This window comes from Planococcus citri, chromosome 2 (assembly GCF_950023065.1).
Source record: "Planococcus citri chromosome 2, ihPlaCitr1.1, whole genome shotgun sequence".
In the NCBI taxonomy this organism is placed as follows: Eukaryota; Metazoa; Arthropoda; class Insecta; order Hemiptera; family Pseudococcidae; genus Planococcus; species Planococcus citri.
The window spans coordinates 14388808-14405287 of NC_088678.1; the positions used below are offsets into that span (position 1 = coordinate 14388808).

A 16480-nucleotide genomic window follows, 5' to 3' on the forward strand; every position below is an offset into this window, starting at 1 on the left:
TCACAATCACAAAAAAAAATTTATTTACACAACACGCTATTCATTTTTTACAATTCAACGAGAAAACATAGAAAGAAAAATATTTTGATCTGATAAAATCTACATTGAGATTGAAATTCCATTAGAAGAAATACACACATCGGCGAATGTTAATTAGTAGTATTATTTTGTACTCTAACAATTACAACATATTTCTTTGGCTTTTCTCATACCATTTCACGGTACAATAAATATCCTTTCGTCTGGACGATAAAAAAAAAATACACAACGAAATCAAAAGTAAAACTAGGAACTATCCACGATGTGACCAGTCAAGCACTTCAACTTCTAGGCAGAAAATATAATAATTTTTCATAAATCAACCTTAATAGCAACCATACACACTACGATCACCTTTCACACTACCAGACATCCTAAAAAAAAAAGTCACAATACAACAAAAAAATCTAATTGGTGTGCTAAAAAAAAAGAGTCGGATTTATCAAAAATTAAATGAAAATCGAGCCATATAAAGAGCGCCCAAGTGCACATAAATTCGGTACGTTTCAAGGTTCAGTTAAATAAATAAATATCTTCTTGTAACGGTACATCCGTTAACAGATTTTTTTTCGTAGATTATCATCTTTTTCCGCAATGATTTTTTTTCCTCCTTCTTCGTTCTTTCTTTAAATACTTCTTCGCAGCAACATTAAGCAAAGAAAATCTCTAATTAGCATAAATGAAGGTTTATTTCCAACGCAACGTTGAATTTGCGAAAAAAAAAATAAAGAAAGAAAGAAAACACGGAACACACCAACGTTGCAACACGCTTCACAGGAGAAGTCTCCTTCGAATAAATAAGTAAAAAAAAAAGGAAAAAAAATCTAGCACAAATACTTGAAAAATCTATTAAAAAATAAAATTTAATACTTCTTCAAAATCTTTGGACACATACGAGAGAGAAAAAAATAATGACTAATTACAATGGTGAAAATGATAAAAAAAAAAGGTACATTGATATTGCTCCTTGATAACCACAAGATATGCAACTTATTTAACACAATCAAGTTTTCAAACGAATCGATCGTTTTGATTTTGATTTCACGAATATTACAAAATCGTAAATACTAATAACGAAAAATAAATAAATAAAAGCAAAGAGCGAAGACAAAACACATTGATAAATAAATCTCGACAAAAAAACACGCATTATAAAAAAAAAGAGAAACACGAGAAAAAAATCTACGCTACAACAAAAAACAAGAAAGAAGAAAAAAACGAAAAAAAAAAGCTTATAAAATAATAACTCCATCTTTGGATCATGGGCTGCGAATCGTTAGTTACTTTGTTGCTGATGCTTGATGCAAAGTTGAAAACTGGCTACGTTTTAACGACCGGTTCGCGTTGCTTTTTTGGTAATCTTCTACCAATATGTAAGGTAACGGGACCGCTTTTGATATCTTTGAAAACGGCGATGGCTTCTTGATGGCTCAGCCCATGCAGAGCTTTACCATTCACCGCTAATACTTCATCTCCTGTAACAAAAAATATCATCCGTATGGTAAGTAAAGCAATAAGTATGGCATCATCTATGATTCTCTCAAAAGGTCACATCCGACGACGACTACGACGACGACCAAACAACAATACAAACGCTCTGATTACACAGCTCCATTCCATCTGCATCCATACGTACATATCTCTCTATTGTATTATTCTAGTGCATATAATTTATGTAAACTACTCTCACACAGCTCACACCATCGCATCGCATGCATATCTTCAACTCTCTACTGGCGACCTATGCGAGGATCACATTCACATCATTTAAAAATGTACTCTTTGTCGTGTCGTCGTCGACTTCTACGTTTTCTTTGGTCTCACAAGGGAACATTTTGAACTCTCGCCCTTCGATTAACACGAAATCTAATCCAAGCTAGATCGAAAGATCATGTCTCGGAACCCCCGTAATCAAAATTTCAAAAACTCAAGTTTGGGTCATAGCGAATTTTTGAAACTTTAAAAATTAAAAAAAAAACTGCTTCGAACGCAATTTTCGAACTTTTCCATGAAATATAAATTTTTTTGAGAACAGGGCTCGTACCCAATTTCTTTTAAAAAGTAATTTTGGTGATTGCTAATCAAAAAAGTTACATGGCCAGTGCAAAGCATTTTAATGCAGAAAAAAAATCAAAAAAATAACATCACATTGAAAAAATCTATAAAAAAAAGGAACTTTTTGGCTGTAGTTTCCAAATTTTTGTCAGAAAAATTAAGACTAATTCTAAATATTTTAGCAATGAAACAAGACTTTCGGTGAAAACTTTTTGGCAATTTCTGGGGAAAAAACGCAAATTTTAAGCATTTTTTGGAAAAAATGAGGAGTTTTTTAGATTTTTTATCCAAAAAATTGGTACTTTTTAGCAGTGTTTATAACAAAAAAAAGAGACTTTTCGATAATTTTCAACATTTTTAAACAAAACAGGAATTTTTTTAGTAATTTGATAAAAAGAGATGAATGGAAATTACTAGCAAAACACGCAAACAATGATACTTTTTTGTAATTTTTGTCAAAAAAGTCTCACTTTATAAAAAAATGTTGAACATAAGTGAGACTTTGACGAGTTTGGCAAAAATCAAGGATTTTTGACAATTTTGGGCAACAAATTGAGACTTTTGTACAATTTTTGGAAAAATTTGAGACATTTGAAATTTTTTGTAAACATGCTGTAATTTTTTGCGAGTAACAACATTTTTTGGCAAATTTCATTAAAATTGACCTCTTTTTAAAAATTTTATTCGAAAATTTAAAAAAAAAATCAATTTTATCAGTAAGCAACCAAAATGTTAAAAAAGTAAGCTAAAGATAATTTTTTTGTATTTTTCAAAAAATTCTTTCTTTTTGCCAAAAACTGACCAGAAATCTCGCTTTTTACATAATGTCTAACAAAACTCCCAGACAAATAATCATGACTTTTTCAAGACTTTTTCATGAGCTATTTTTCACATTTTTACCGCATAAAAATACCCCCTCCCCCCAAAAAAATTGAATAATTTCAAACTGCGAGGAGATTGTTTTTAATTTGTAAGCAAGTAGGTATAGGTATTTCAGTTTTCTGATTTTTTGAACAAATTTTTTATTTATTTTTTTTTATTTTTTGGGCATGGGATTTTTTAAAAATTTTCAAGAGTGTTTCTAGCAAAATTTGTGACTTTTTCATGACTTTCATGATTCCTATTTTACTAAAAGATTTCACAGTTTTTCACAAAAATTGCCAAAGTCTCGATTTTTTGGCAAAAACATTCGAAAAAAGCTCTGCTTTTTACTGAATTTTCCAAAATCTTGCTTATTTGCCAGAAATTGACAATCCATCATCATTTTTATGCTAAAATTGAAAAATTTGCAAAAAGCCTTGCTTTATTACCAAAAAGTCCTTTTTTTGTTAAAATTGTCAAAGTCGTGATCGAGTTTTATTATTATGGGTTTTAATTGAAGTGTTCTGGCTTTTTCGTTTTTTCTGGTTACTTTTTTGAACTTTTTTGATGAGTAAAGTTACTTTTTTTTGAAAAAGTCACAAGCCCTGAAAAAATGAAACATTTTCACACTTTTTTGATATAGAAGAGAGATTTAAACGATTTCAGCAAAAGGTAGAGCTTTTTTAAAAGGAATTATTGGCAAAAAATCGAGTTAGTCGGGGGGGCGCATAAGGATCACTTGCATCCCCTGCCGATCCTCCGGGACAACTTTTTCCTTTAAGGAGGAGCTCTAAGGAACATTACTAGCCATTGTCCTCAAAAAAAAAGTGTCCCTACTTACAAAATGGCGGCCATTTTCATTGACAGATCAGCCGAAATCGCAGATTTCGCGTTCCAACATAGGACTTGCACGAAATTTTTTAAACCGTACAAAGTTAGATCTAAAGACCAGGCAAACATTTATCACCTGTCAAAATTTCAAGTGCTAAAGTGCCTTTTTCGATTTTTGGTGAATTTTTGAAAATATTTAGGCCAAAAATGAGGGGGGAAAATCAAAATTTTACCAAATTGATCAGGAAAGCTGAAATTTGGGATATACTCTATTTTCGACACGCCAAATCGATTAGAAACTGTTGCAACCAGTTTTGAGCAGTTTTGGAGCCTCCAGCAGATTTTTGAAACTCGAAATTCCCACAAAATTTCATCAAATGGAGTTGGAAAGCCGAAATTAATTCTGCAAAGTTGATTTCAATACACTGTGAAGTCGACTGCAGGTAAATTTCAAGCCGTTTTGGAGCCTCCGACGATTTTTTGAAAATCACAGGAGCCTCCAGTAAATTTTTGAAACTTGAACTATGCTCTGCAATTTCAACACCCTCTGAAGATGACTTCATTTCGGCTTGCTTAACCCCATTTGATGAAATTTTGTTGAAATTTCAAGTTTCAAAAATCTACTGGAGGCTCCAGTAATTTTCAAAAAATCGCTGGAGGCTCCAAAACGACTTGCAATTCATCTGCAGTCGACTTCATAGCGTATTGAAATTAGTTTGCAGAATTAATTTCGGCTATCCAAATCAATTTGATGAAATTTGTTGAAATTTCAAATTTCAAAAATCTCCTGGAGACTCCAGGAATTTTCAAAAAGTCGCTGAAGGCTCCAAAATGACTTGAACACACCTGCACTCGTCTTCAGAGAGCGCTGAAGTTGGAGTGCAGAGTAAATTTCTGTTTTTCATATCCATCTGATGAAATTTTGTGAAAATTTCAAGTTTCAGAAATCCACTGGGGAGACTCCAGTAATTTTCAACATTCGCTGGAGGCTCCAAAACGACTTGAAATCCACCTGCAGTCCACTTCGTAGCGTATTGAAACTAGTTTGCAGAATAAATTTCGTCTTTCCAACTCCATTTGATAAAATTTTGAGAGAATTTCAAGTTTCAAAAATGTGCCGGAGGCTCCAGAACTACTCTAAACGGTCTGAAACAGTTCCCAATCGATTTGGTAGGTCGAAAATAGGGTATATCCCAAATTTCAGCTTTCTTGGTCGATTTGGTAAAATTTTGATTTTTTCCCCTCATTTTTGGCTTGAATTTGATTTTCAAAAATTCATCAAAAAACGAAAAAGGAAAAATTTGAATTTTTAAAAATTCGTGTAACATTTCAGTAACCAAACTTCTGAAAAAGTAACTAACCAAGTATATGAGCTCATGAAGGTGCTGAAGTTCATTTTTGGCATTTTGAGAGCAATCCGAATTTTCCAGAGAAAAGTGAGACATTGGTTCACTTTTCTCGTAAAATTTATAGCTGGATACTTCAAGGAAACGCTTAAAAATTCCCTCCTTGGTTGTTTTTTTTTAATTTTCAAAAATTCTCCTAAAATCCAAAAATAAACTTCCGTATTCGGAATTTTGATCTTGAAGTTTTCATACAAATGATCTTTCGATTAAATCTTGGTTTCGTTCAAATCGAACAAAGCGAATTCAAAAAGTTCCCTCGCCAGTTCAAACCATTGGTTTTAGAACCAAACACTTCACACGAAGATCTTGGCCGATACTCACCTTCTTTCAGTTTACCAGACTCGGCTGCTTGACCATTAGGAAAGATGGTCTTGACGTAAATGCCCATAATGCCTTTAGGTGAATCTCGGCCACCGACTATACTGAATCCAAGACCTTTTTGACCGCTTCCTTTGACGAAATTCACAGTCAATATGGTAAACGTAGCGTTCTTACTGCCACCTCTTGGTAACGTGCAAAATTTACTGTTTTCCGTTTCTTCGTCGTCCACTTCATCCACCACTATAGCCACCTGTACAGAAGAAACACACCAAAATTTAACGTTAGAGAGGTCAAAAAAAAAAACATAAAAAAGGCATCTACTTAAGCTATACTGTTTGTTGTAAGTAGTATACGAGGCTTGGCTCTGGCTCGGCTACTTGTAATACGCCTTCCAGCAACACATATTGCCAACACAATACGCGATTGTTGTTGTGTATTTTAACACCATTATACGAGTACACGATTGACGATGGCGTCCTTTAAACGCACGGTTTGTTGTTTTCTATTATCCAAAGAGCAGCCTCATGTTAACATTATTATTATTATATTCGTAATAAAGAGAGTATGAAAGAATAAAAAAAAAAAATTGCCAACACAAAAGAGACCTACTATAAATATTGGCCATTGCGAACGTTATGAATGAACAGTTCGATGAATAAACAAACATACACTACACACACACATACAAACGGGCTACCTATACGATATACCTACCTTTACAGAATGATGGCTTCAACTCTTCGAAATTTCGTCCACTAATGAAAAAAATAAGAGCACGTTATAACGGACACTGTGTGCATCGTACACTTCAGTCTTCGATCTACAACAGAATCCTCATACACTCGAGAACAGTTACACCAGAACTTCTTCTCTATCTTCGTCTTGCCTAAACCTAAACGTATTTGGCACTGTACGAGTAGCTGTTGCTTGTCTCTGTCGTCGTTCTCTTTCTCTCTCTCGAGCGTCTTCCACGAAGAGCCCTTTCTTTACGACGTGCTCATCGAGAGAACCTATGATTACAAAGACAACGGCTATTTTTCTCAGTATGTGTCTAATATACTCATACATCGGGCCTCATCATCGTGTATGTGCACTTATTATACTATACACGAGTAGCGCAACAAGGTACAAGTACTAATTGTATGATTCACCACGACACCGAATCAATCAACTGTTACGAAAAGTGTAACGGACATTAACGCGACAGATGCGAAGAGTTCTTCACACCACATCGAGCTTGTAGGTATAGCCATAGCCAAGCTATAGCCTATAGGTGGAGGTACCTCTACCTCCATCTCGTACATTACGTAATCATCGAGTGACTTTTGCAACGTTTCAAGGCCACTCAAAAGCTCGCATAGACTCTCCAAATACGCGGAAATTTCATTTCATATCAAAAAAGCGAGACTATAAAGTACTGTTGGTCAGTTCTCTCAATTCTGCCGATGTAGGTACACGGTGAAATGATTACGTTTATGTTCAGCTAAGGTAAACCTCTGCAGATGGGGAATTGGGGAGCAGGGGCACCGACGACGCCGCCGCATTCATACACCTGTGACATAGCGGTAAGTTCACACATCGTTTAGTTTTGCTCGGCTCGCGAGCATGCAAGAGCAGGTGTTACAAAAACCAACGCCAACTAACCAACACCTTCCAGCTGCTGAACTCTGAAAGTTTATACTTTTAATACGTGAAACGAGCTGAGAATATCGCGCAGAAAAAAATCATGTACCTACACAACCTACACACTACACAGCTAGTGCATACCTCCATTACGTCACCATTCATCTCAGTTTTCTTTGCTGTAGGTCTAGTATTGTGTGTTATGTTTGTTTTCTTTGATGAATATCTCGATAACCTGTCAACCCTTCTTTTTTATACGAGTACATATCCTCATTCAAGACAGGTTAACGGTTTAAAAGATCTTCATACGAGAGAAAAAGGTCTCACCCTCATCGCGACCTTCTCATCTATGGTACGTCTTTAAATAATTTCTTAAAAGAAATCCACAAAATATCTACATAATATTGTATGTACATGCAATACAATCATATTACGTACTCGTACACTAGGTTATACTCATACTTAGGGACTAGAATGAATAAAGCGTATATTAAGGGAAAACGTGTAGGAAAACCCCCTAAACCAAGTACAACCACGCAGGGTCATAACTACTGAAACGAAGGAAGGTGAAGGTGCATGCTATGCTGTAAAATCTGACAGGAAGTTGGCAATACCCTCCTCCTTTATCCGGTTCAACCGACTCGACCGTTTTCCAAGACTAATCGTAGCGTAACCAACTCCTGCTTGATGACGTCGCCAGTCGCGTCGTCGTGCACCCAACACACAATCATTATCATCATTTTCCATTCAGGCGTCTACCTTAAATTCTGTACAATTATTACAGATGTATCTAGGTACATACATGCTTGCACTACAATCATAAATATATACAATTGGACAACGTGTAATGTGTACCTTGAGCCTAGAGTCACCTCTAAAATACCACCTTCACATGATGAAGGATGCAACAGGCTGCATCGCAATGCAACTATCTATCGTAAGCACGCAGGTAGCAGTAACAGACTTCATAGATATGACACACATTTTTGAGAGTTACTTTCATCGAAAAAAAAAATTAACCTCGTGCAAAAAATGGGTATAGGAATCGGTATCACTAAAAATAGTACTCATAGTGAATTTACTTGGAAACATTTAAAATTGAAAAAAAATGAATAAAATCACTCGTCCGCAAAGGCGATTCTATTCGATCAGAAGGAGCAACCCTCCTCCCCCCTTCAAGCGGATTTCCTTCGGAAATTGAGTAGAATAAGACAAAACTTGGGCAATTTTTCAACCAAAAAAATTAATTTTTTTTTTCACTATAAATTTTCGATAGCTTCGGCTCACAAATTCCAAAAACAGAACTGAATCAATAAAAAATTGGAATATTTCGCATAAAATCACAGTTTTTGTAGATTCAAAATTAATCACGTCTTTTTTTCAATTTTTATTCGGTCTATTTTTGTTTTTGAGCACACCCCGAAAAATGAACACCCCCCCCCCCCTTTCCAATTTGCTGATACGCATTTCTATTTTAGGTACATACATTACAATAATTTGGGTTCGCAATTAATTGTTAGATACTATTTCAAGGCTCCTAGCATTCAAATGCAGCACCACAATTTGTTGAAGAATTTCATCAACAGCTTTCAGAATGTCAAAAAAAAATCAAAATTGTATAGTAAAGCATTAATACACAGAACTAATACATACATAGATACATGATTTGAAATTGATGGAAAATGAAAATATAAGGAAAAGTGAAAGATGCGAAATAAGTTAGCAAAATATCAACATAAGACAAAATATGTTTCAAATACATTGAAAAATCAATAAAATAAGTAGTCTGGAAATTGCTTAACACAACCGACAACGTAAATCACAGTGATGGCAAAACGTTTACATTTCAGTTTCAGTTTTAGTTCCACTTTTTTCCTCATCAACTTTGAAATATTTTGGAAAATTTATTGAAAAAAATAAACCACCAAAAATCAGTTTTGCTTTTTTCAGTTTCAGTTTTTTTGCTGTTTTAGTTTTGGTTCCACTTTTTCCCCATTCAAATTCATAATGTAGATACTATTTTGTAAATTTATTGGAAAAAATAAACTAATTCCGAAAATCAGTTTTGTTTTTTTCAGTTTCTAATTTCAATTTTGCTCATTTCGGTTTCAGATTCAGTTTCAGTTTTCCACCACGTGACCACTGGTAAATCTAAATCATGATAGGTAATAAAACGGATTCAATTTTTGAAAAAAATGAAAATATTGGAAAAATACACTTGTTGAGGAGTAAGGAGTAGGGGAGAAAGTCATACGAATATTGAATTTTGGATAGGTATTTAAAATTTTGTGTACACCTAATACACGCACTAAGAAAAGCTCCTGTAGTAAAATTGAGATTAATTTGATTTTTGGCGACAAAAATTTGAAAAAATTAAAAATTTACAAAATTTACAAATTTTGCAAAAATGATTTTATAACGAAAATCCTACTTATTTTAACATCTTGATTTTTTTTTAGCAAAAATACATTAGAAAACATTATTGAATTTTTTGCAAAAAATTTCTTATCACCATTCAAAAAACTGTGCAACCTGCAGGAGTCAATTTTTTTGTATTTCATTTAACGTTGACTAATGATGTTTGAAATCTCAAAATTTACGATGTAAATCGAAAAAATCGATTTTCCGAAAAAGTGTTTGAATAATAAAATGATCGTGTAACATTCATTTCGAAGAAAAACATCAGTTTTTGCGATTTTCCCTTTCTTTCAGAGGTTTTACATTACTTTTGTAAAACAATTACCTACAATCAAAAAAAATTTTGAACGCCCCTCAATTTTTATTGTAACTTTCAAACCACCCCCCCCCCCCGCCAGGAAAGATTTTTCATTTTTTTGGCTTGAATTTTGTAATTTTTTATATTGGAGTAAGTACTACATTTTCATCGATGAAGGATTTTTTTTAGCAGTGATTTTTCAGGGTGTGTAGTCCAACAAAATTTCAAAATAAGAAAGCAGGTTTAAGGAGGGGAGGGAGTGGACGAAGCAAAATTTTACATTACAATTTTTCGCTTTTACAGTCGTCTTCAAACATCCCAAGATTTTTTTCAAGCAAGCTGATGTCAAGAATACAATTTTGTCATTTCAATTATGTATTGATTTTATTTTCACCTTTAAGGTTCTTGAATTTCTTGATACTGTAATAAAATTGGGCGAATAAACAACTTTTTTCAAAATTAAAAAATTAAAAAAAATTACTGGAAAATTTGAACAACATTTGGAAAAAAATAATACCAATTTTTCGAAAAAGCTATCGAAAATTAGTATATTTTGAGGGGTATAAAAACGCTGTTTTCTTGGGTGATGAATGAAGAAGTTTATTATTTTTTGCTTCAAAATTTTAAAACTTGAATGATTATTTTTTTTTAAAAATTCAAGCATGAAAAAAAACAAACGAGCCCGAGTGAAGCGAGGCCAAGAAAGCATTTAAAAATTCATGTTTCAAGAAGTACGTAAAAAAAAGCTTTTTTTATGGACGTAAGGGAGTATTTTTCTGATTAAAACTTCGAACATTTCTTGAATTTGAACAATCAAAAATGTGTACCTAATTCAAGTTCTAAAAAAGTCAACAAATGAGCCATTTTCTACAGCATTTTTCTTGAGTGGAAAATCGGATTTTTCAGCACTGCTGAAAATCAACTACTGTTTCACTACTTTCACTACCTGGTAGACACGCTGCGCCCCTACATTTTTTAAAGGTCAAAGACGACTTTCTCAGTGGTGAGGAGGGGGAAAGGGAGGGAGGCATCTGGTCGAATTTCTGAAAATTTTTCAGCCCATTTTTCAAAAATTTCAGAATTTTTCAAAATTTTACAAGGAATGTTAAAAGGGGTCAACTCATGCATTCATTTTTGAAAAAAAAAAAACAAAAACAACAAAATTTGAAAGAATTTGCAAATAAATCATCTTACACGATAATTTCGAATTTTAAGAGTTTTCTAAAAAATTAGTACTTATGCATTTGTCCTTTGAAAAACGTCCGCTTTTATTGAAAACAGTTTCAACTTTATTCTGCAAACTGTAATTCCTCCTCATATTTTTTGTATGTATTACACAAATCTCAAAAGTGACTTTAGTTATTAACTTGAAATCGCAGGGAAAACAAAATAAAGCTCGCGCAAACTAGAGTAAAAGTGAAAAATAATATTTTCAGAAATTAAATTTTTTTTCTTAATGAAAAATTATCGATTTTTGATGATTTATGTGCGAAGTTGTCGATTTGTCTATGTCAAATTCAAAATTCTTGTCTTTTTTGACAACAATTTTTACGAAAGCCTTGGTTCATTTCATTTTCATGTCATTTTGGATCATTTTCACCTCACTTAAGATAATTTTGTGGCTACTGTGGCTTTTTGAAAGATATTCCAGTCAATTTTTCGTAAGTTGAACTGTCTTACGTATATGTAGTTATTTTAGACATCCTTCTTACGCCATCCAAACCAATTTTTTTATGCATTTCAACCAAATTCTACGTCAGCCACACTCACTTTCACGACATTTCAAACGATTTTCGCGACATCAAAGATCACTTTCAATATACGAGTACATTACCTATTCTATAAAAATACACATTTGCAAAAAATAATCGAAATATTGCCGCTACTCAAAAGACGACGATAATATCATAATTGCATGCGGATACCCACATTATACATAAATACCTACATACTACGTAAGAGATTCGATTAAATATATCCGAGTAGGTAGGCAACACGTACGTATACTATAAAAGCCTCGATATGTTACACGTAATGTACGAAGTATGTACTTTCAAGTACAACACAAAGAAAGCCGACAGCATGCGTTTCCGATCAATCGCCCGATGATGATCGAAATCGTGCCAATATTAAGATCAACTACAACAACAACAACTCGATCTCGTTCCTCTCTCAATACACGAGTACACCAGTGTACACGAATAACATAATACTCGCAATAATATCCTCTTTGCGTATAAGTAAGTACGTAAGTAAATTGCTTCCATGAAACTACAGCTGTCGATGATGCTGCCGTCTGTGCCACCCCCGCGATAAATAGTAGGTACACACGGTACACGCTTCTTCGATAATAACAAGCAGTCGCGGTCGGTTTACGATGGCCTTTTGTTTAATCAACGTTCAAAACTAGCCAATCTCTCTCGCTGGCTGGCGTACGTACGAGTATAACGTCAATTTATCGACGTCTATTTAAATTAATCGATCTACTTAGTAGGCGATTATATTATTAAACGTACACTTTATACCTTTAGGTAGGTCTAGGACTAGAGGTACACAATCACACATACACACCGCTGAATGAATGACGACGACGCCCGATGGCGCGATGGCTTATCCCAAGTTCGTGTATCGACGTTCCAGCATAATATAAAAGTAATTTTTTCTACTCTTCATCATAAAAATATGGGTAGGTATACCTATGTTTTACTTATCGACGAAATATACGTATTATGTACCTTGCTCGGTGTTGGTACGACCCCCTCAGGGTGGAGTATGCGGGTTCGAGAGCGCGATCAAATGCATAGGTACGACTACGAGTAGAGGTAGAGGTAGGTATACCAAATACGCGATTAATAATCGTGTATTGTTTTCATTCGGAGTTCGGTGCCGCGATGTTTCTTTTCCTGGTTTGATTGCGCCATCCAGCCAAGCCAAAGAAGACCGAGTCGAAATATGAATAATGCTAACGAGCCATACCGTGTATGCTGATCAGATTAGCGCCGAACCATTATTATTGGAGCATGCCGCACCTCCCTTCTTCAGCTTGCCTCGTCTTTCGCCAAAGCCCAATGACCCACCAGGGTGTACTTGACTGTGGAGGTACATGGAAGTATCATGTACAGATATACCAGCAACGTAATCCAGCCAAGTGATTACCCAAAAGTGTATGGATATTTCGCGTGCATAGCTACAATATACTACACGAGATTCGTGTACAACTAGGTACACGTAAAATTCAAATACGGGATGTCTACGCGACATGTAAACAACGACCAGATGGTTGAAATTTCGATTCCCCATTCTCGTTTCTTACATAATCGTTCAATATATACATATCAATAAGGATACCTATACCTATAGTGGTGGTCTATAGTAAAAGAACCCAAATGTCAAAATTCAGAGATCTGAGATCTGTAAAAGATCATAACTCGATCGAGACTTCGACAAATTTTAGTAAAAAATGGGGCTTTATTGGGAATGATGGGTAAAAAAGTGATTCTTTTTGGAAATTTTAGTCAAAAATGTGAGATGATACAACTTTCTGGAAATAAAGCGAGAATTTTCGGTGATTTTGACAAAAGACGAGAATTTGACAATTTTAGCAAACAACATTAGGTCAAAAATGAAGGAAAAAATCAAAATTTTACCAAATTGACCTAGAAAGCTCAAATTTGGGATATACCATATTTTCGAAATGCCAAATCGATTGGAAACGGTTTCAAACTGTTTTGAGCAGTTCTGAAGCCTCCAGCACATTTTTGAAACTCGAAATACTCACAAAATTTCATTAATGGGTCATTCCACGTCAATTGGACCAAGAAGTGGTAGGTGGGTTCGGCGATTTTTTTGAAATTTTTCCTGTGGAAAGACCTTCCAAAGGTCTTTCCACAGGAAAAATTTCAAAAAAATCGCCGAACCCACCTACCACTTCTTGGTCCAATTGACGTGGAATGACCCTCATGGAGTTGGAAAGCCGAAATTAATTCTGCTAACTGATTTCAATATGCTATGTAGTCGACTGCAGGTAAATTTCAAGTCGTTTTAGAGCCTCCAGCAATTTTTTTAAAATTACTGGAGCCTCCGGTAAATTTTTGAAATTTGAAATTTCCCCAAAATTTCATCAAAGTGGAGATGGAAAGCTGAAATGAACTATACACTCCAATTTTAACACCCTCCGAAGACGACTTCAGGTGGGTTCAAGTAATTTTGGAGCCTCCAGTGACTTTTTTAAAGGTTTCATGGCATTTTCAGGAGAATAGAAATTTCCAAGAAGTAGCTGGAAGCTTCAAAACCACTTGAAACTACCATGCAGTCGACTTCATATTATTGTATTGAAATTAGTTTGCAGATTAAATTTCGGCTTGCTAACTCCATTTGATGAATTTTGGGGAAATTTCAAGTTTCAAAAATCTACTGGAGGCTCCAGTAATTTGCAAAAAATCGCTGGAGGCTCCAAAACTGCTCAAAACGGTTTGAAACAGTTTCCAATCGATTTTCCAGGTCGAAAATAGGGTATATCTCAAATTTTAGTTTTCTAGGTTGATTTGGTAAAATTTGGATTTTTTCTCGCAGTTTTAGAGCCTCCAGCAGATTTTTGAAACTCGAAATTTCCACAAAATTTCATCAAATGGAGTTGGAAAACCGAACTTAATTCTGCAAACCAATTTCAATAAGCTATGAAGTCGAATGCAGGTGGATTTTGAGTTGTTTTGGAGCATCCTGCGACTTTTTGAAAATTACTGGAGTCTCCACCACATTTTTGAAACTTGAGATTCTCACAATTTTTTATCAAATGGAGTTAGCAAGCTGAAATTTACTTTGCAAACTAATTTAAATACGACGTGAAGTCGACTGCATGGTGGTTTCAAATGGTTTTCAAGCTTCCAGCTACTTTTTAGTTTTTGGAATTTTAATTTTCCAAAAAGTGCCATTTTATAACCATTCAAAAAGTCGCTGAAGGCTCCAAAACGACTTTAAACCCACCAGCAATCGACATATCCCAAATTTCAACTTTCTTATCCAATTTGGTAAGATTTTGATTTTTTCCCTCATTTTTGACCTAAATTTGATTTTCAAAAATTCACCAAAAATCGAAAAAGGCACTTCAGCACTTGAAATTTTGACAGGTGATAGATTTTTCCCTGATCTTTCGATCTAACTTTGTACGGTTTAAAAAATTTTGTGCAAGTCCTATGTTGGAACGCAAAATCTTCGATTTCGGCTGACCTGACAATCAAAATGGCCGCCATTTTGTAAGTAGGGCCACTTTTTTTGAGGACAAGGGCTAGAAATGTTCCTTAGGAACTCTCCCATTAGGAAAAAAGTTGTCCTGGAGGATGGACGGGGGGGGGGGGGTGCGGTGCAATAGATCCTTAAGCGGGCTCCCCGACTAGTTGGACTTTTCAACAATTTTTTGGAAAAAAGGAGGATTTTGGGCAACAGATGCGACTTTGACAATTTTAACGAAAAAGCAGCACTTTTTTTTGGCAACTATTTGTAAAAAAAAAGTGGAACTTTCGAGCAATTTTTTAGAAAAAATGTGAGACTTTTAGGAATTTCCTATTTAAAAAAAGGGACAGTTTTTACTTTTTAGCCATTTTCCGGCATTATGTACGAAAATTACGAATCTCCGGAGTGATTCGCGAACCGCTTTCGATCCGATTTCACATTTGATGATCAGATAAAATTCTTTCTGTACGAGTATTACGAATCGAGTAATAAAAATTTATTCGTTTCGAGGGGTCAGTATAAAGTTGAAAATTTTACACAATGTAGTCATTAAATCTGGCGAGTAATTAAAAATACATTTTAAACATGTGCTATAGCTGCTGGGTTATCGTATCGCCGTTCACCAGGTGGAAAATGCTATAAAATTCGTTTGGAAAAATTTCAAATGGAAATTTTTCACTTCATTTAAAGAATTAGGACACTACTTCGAAAAATCCAACCGGTATTCCGAATCCAGAAAGTGAACAGCTGAACACTAGACACAATTTATTGGGGAGGAGGGGGTGGGAGAAATACGTTTTCAACCAATTTTCCAGCGATTCCCAAATCAGACTGACTCAAGTAGGTATTGGTCACTCAGTCACTAACTTTTGAATTTTTTTTCTCCTCACAAAAGTATGGGAACTCATAAGGTATCTCAGAAAAAAAATTTCAGCTACCCAAATGAAAAATCGAGGGAGGGTCCATACTACAGGTTCTAAATTTTCCGAAGCCCAAAAATTGAAGGTATAAATGGATGAAAAAACCCAATGGTCAATATTATTATTCCAAAAAACCACCACATTTCAAGTCACATTCGAACCGTCATATTGGACGCCCAATTTTGAAATAAATACACTAATTTATTTAACACCTTCAAAACATGATTGTAGTGAAAATACGACTTAAATAAAAAATTCTCAAAATTAAAGCTGTCCAATCGCACATTTCAAAATTTTCGGGAATTTTTTTGAAAAAATGTGGGCTTAATTTTTTTTTACAAATTTCAAAAGTGACCTTCAAAACACGATCCCATGGATTGAATACGACGTAAGAAGAAGATTCCAATTGTACATTTCGGAATTTCACGAAAAAATTGGGTTCCTAAAAAATACTATAATTTCCACTTGCGTCCAAGATC

At 34.5% G+C, this 16480-nt stretch overlaps 1 protein-coding gene across 4 annotated transcripts in view; it reads right to left on the reverse strand.

Annotated features, from left to right (window-relative positions):
* The window catches only part of LOC135834773 (uncharacterized), a 144155-nt gene continuing 127675 nt past the window's right edge, over positions 1-16480 (reverse strand). For all 4 annotated transcript variants that reach the window (XM_065348743.1, XM_065348744.1, XM_065348745.1 and 1 more), the window contains 2 exons: positions 5514-5763; positions 1-1514 (listed from right to left, as the gene is read on the reverse strand). In XM_065348743.1, the coding sequence (XP_065204815.1) occupies positions 1360-1514; positions 5514-5763 (405 nt within the window). In that variant the 3' untranslated portion in view covers positions 1-1359. The remainder of the gene's footprint in view (positions 1515-5513; positions 5764-16480) is intronic.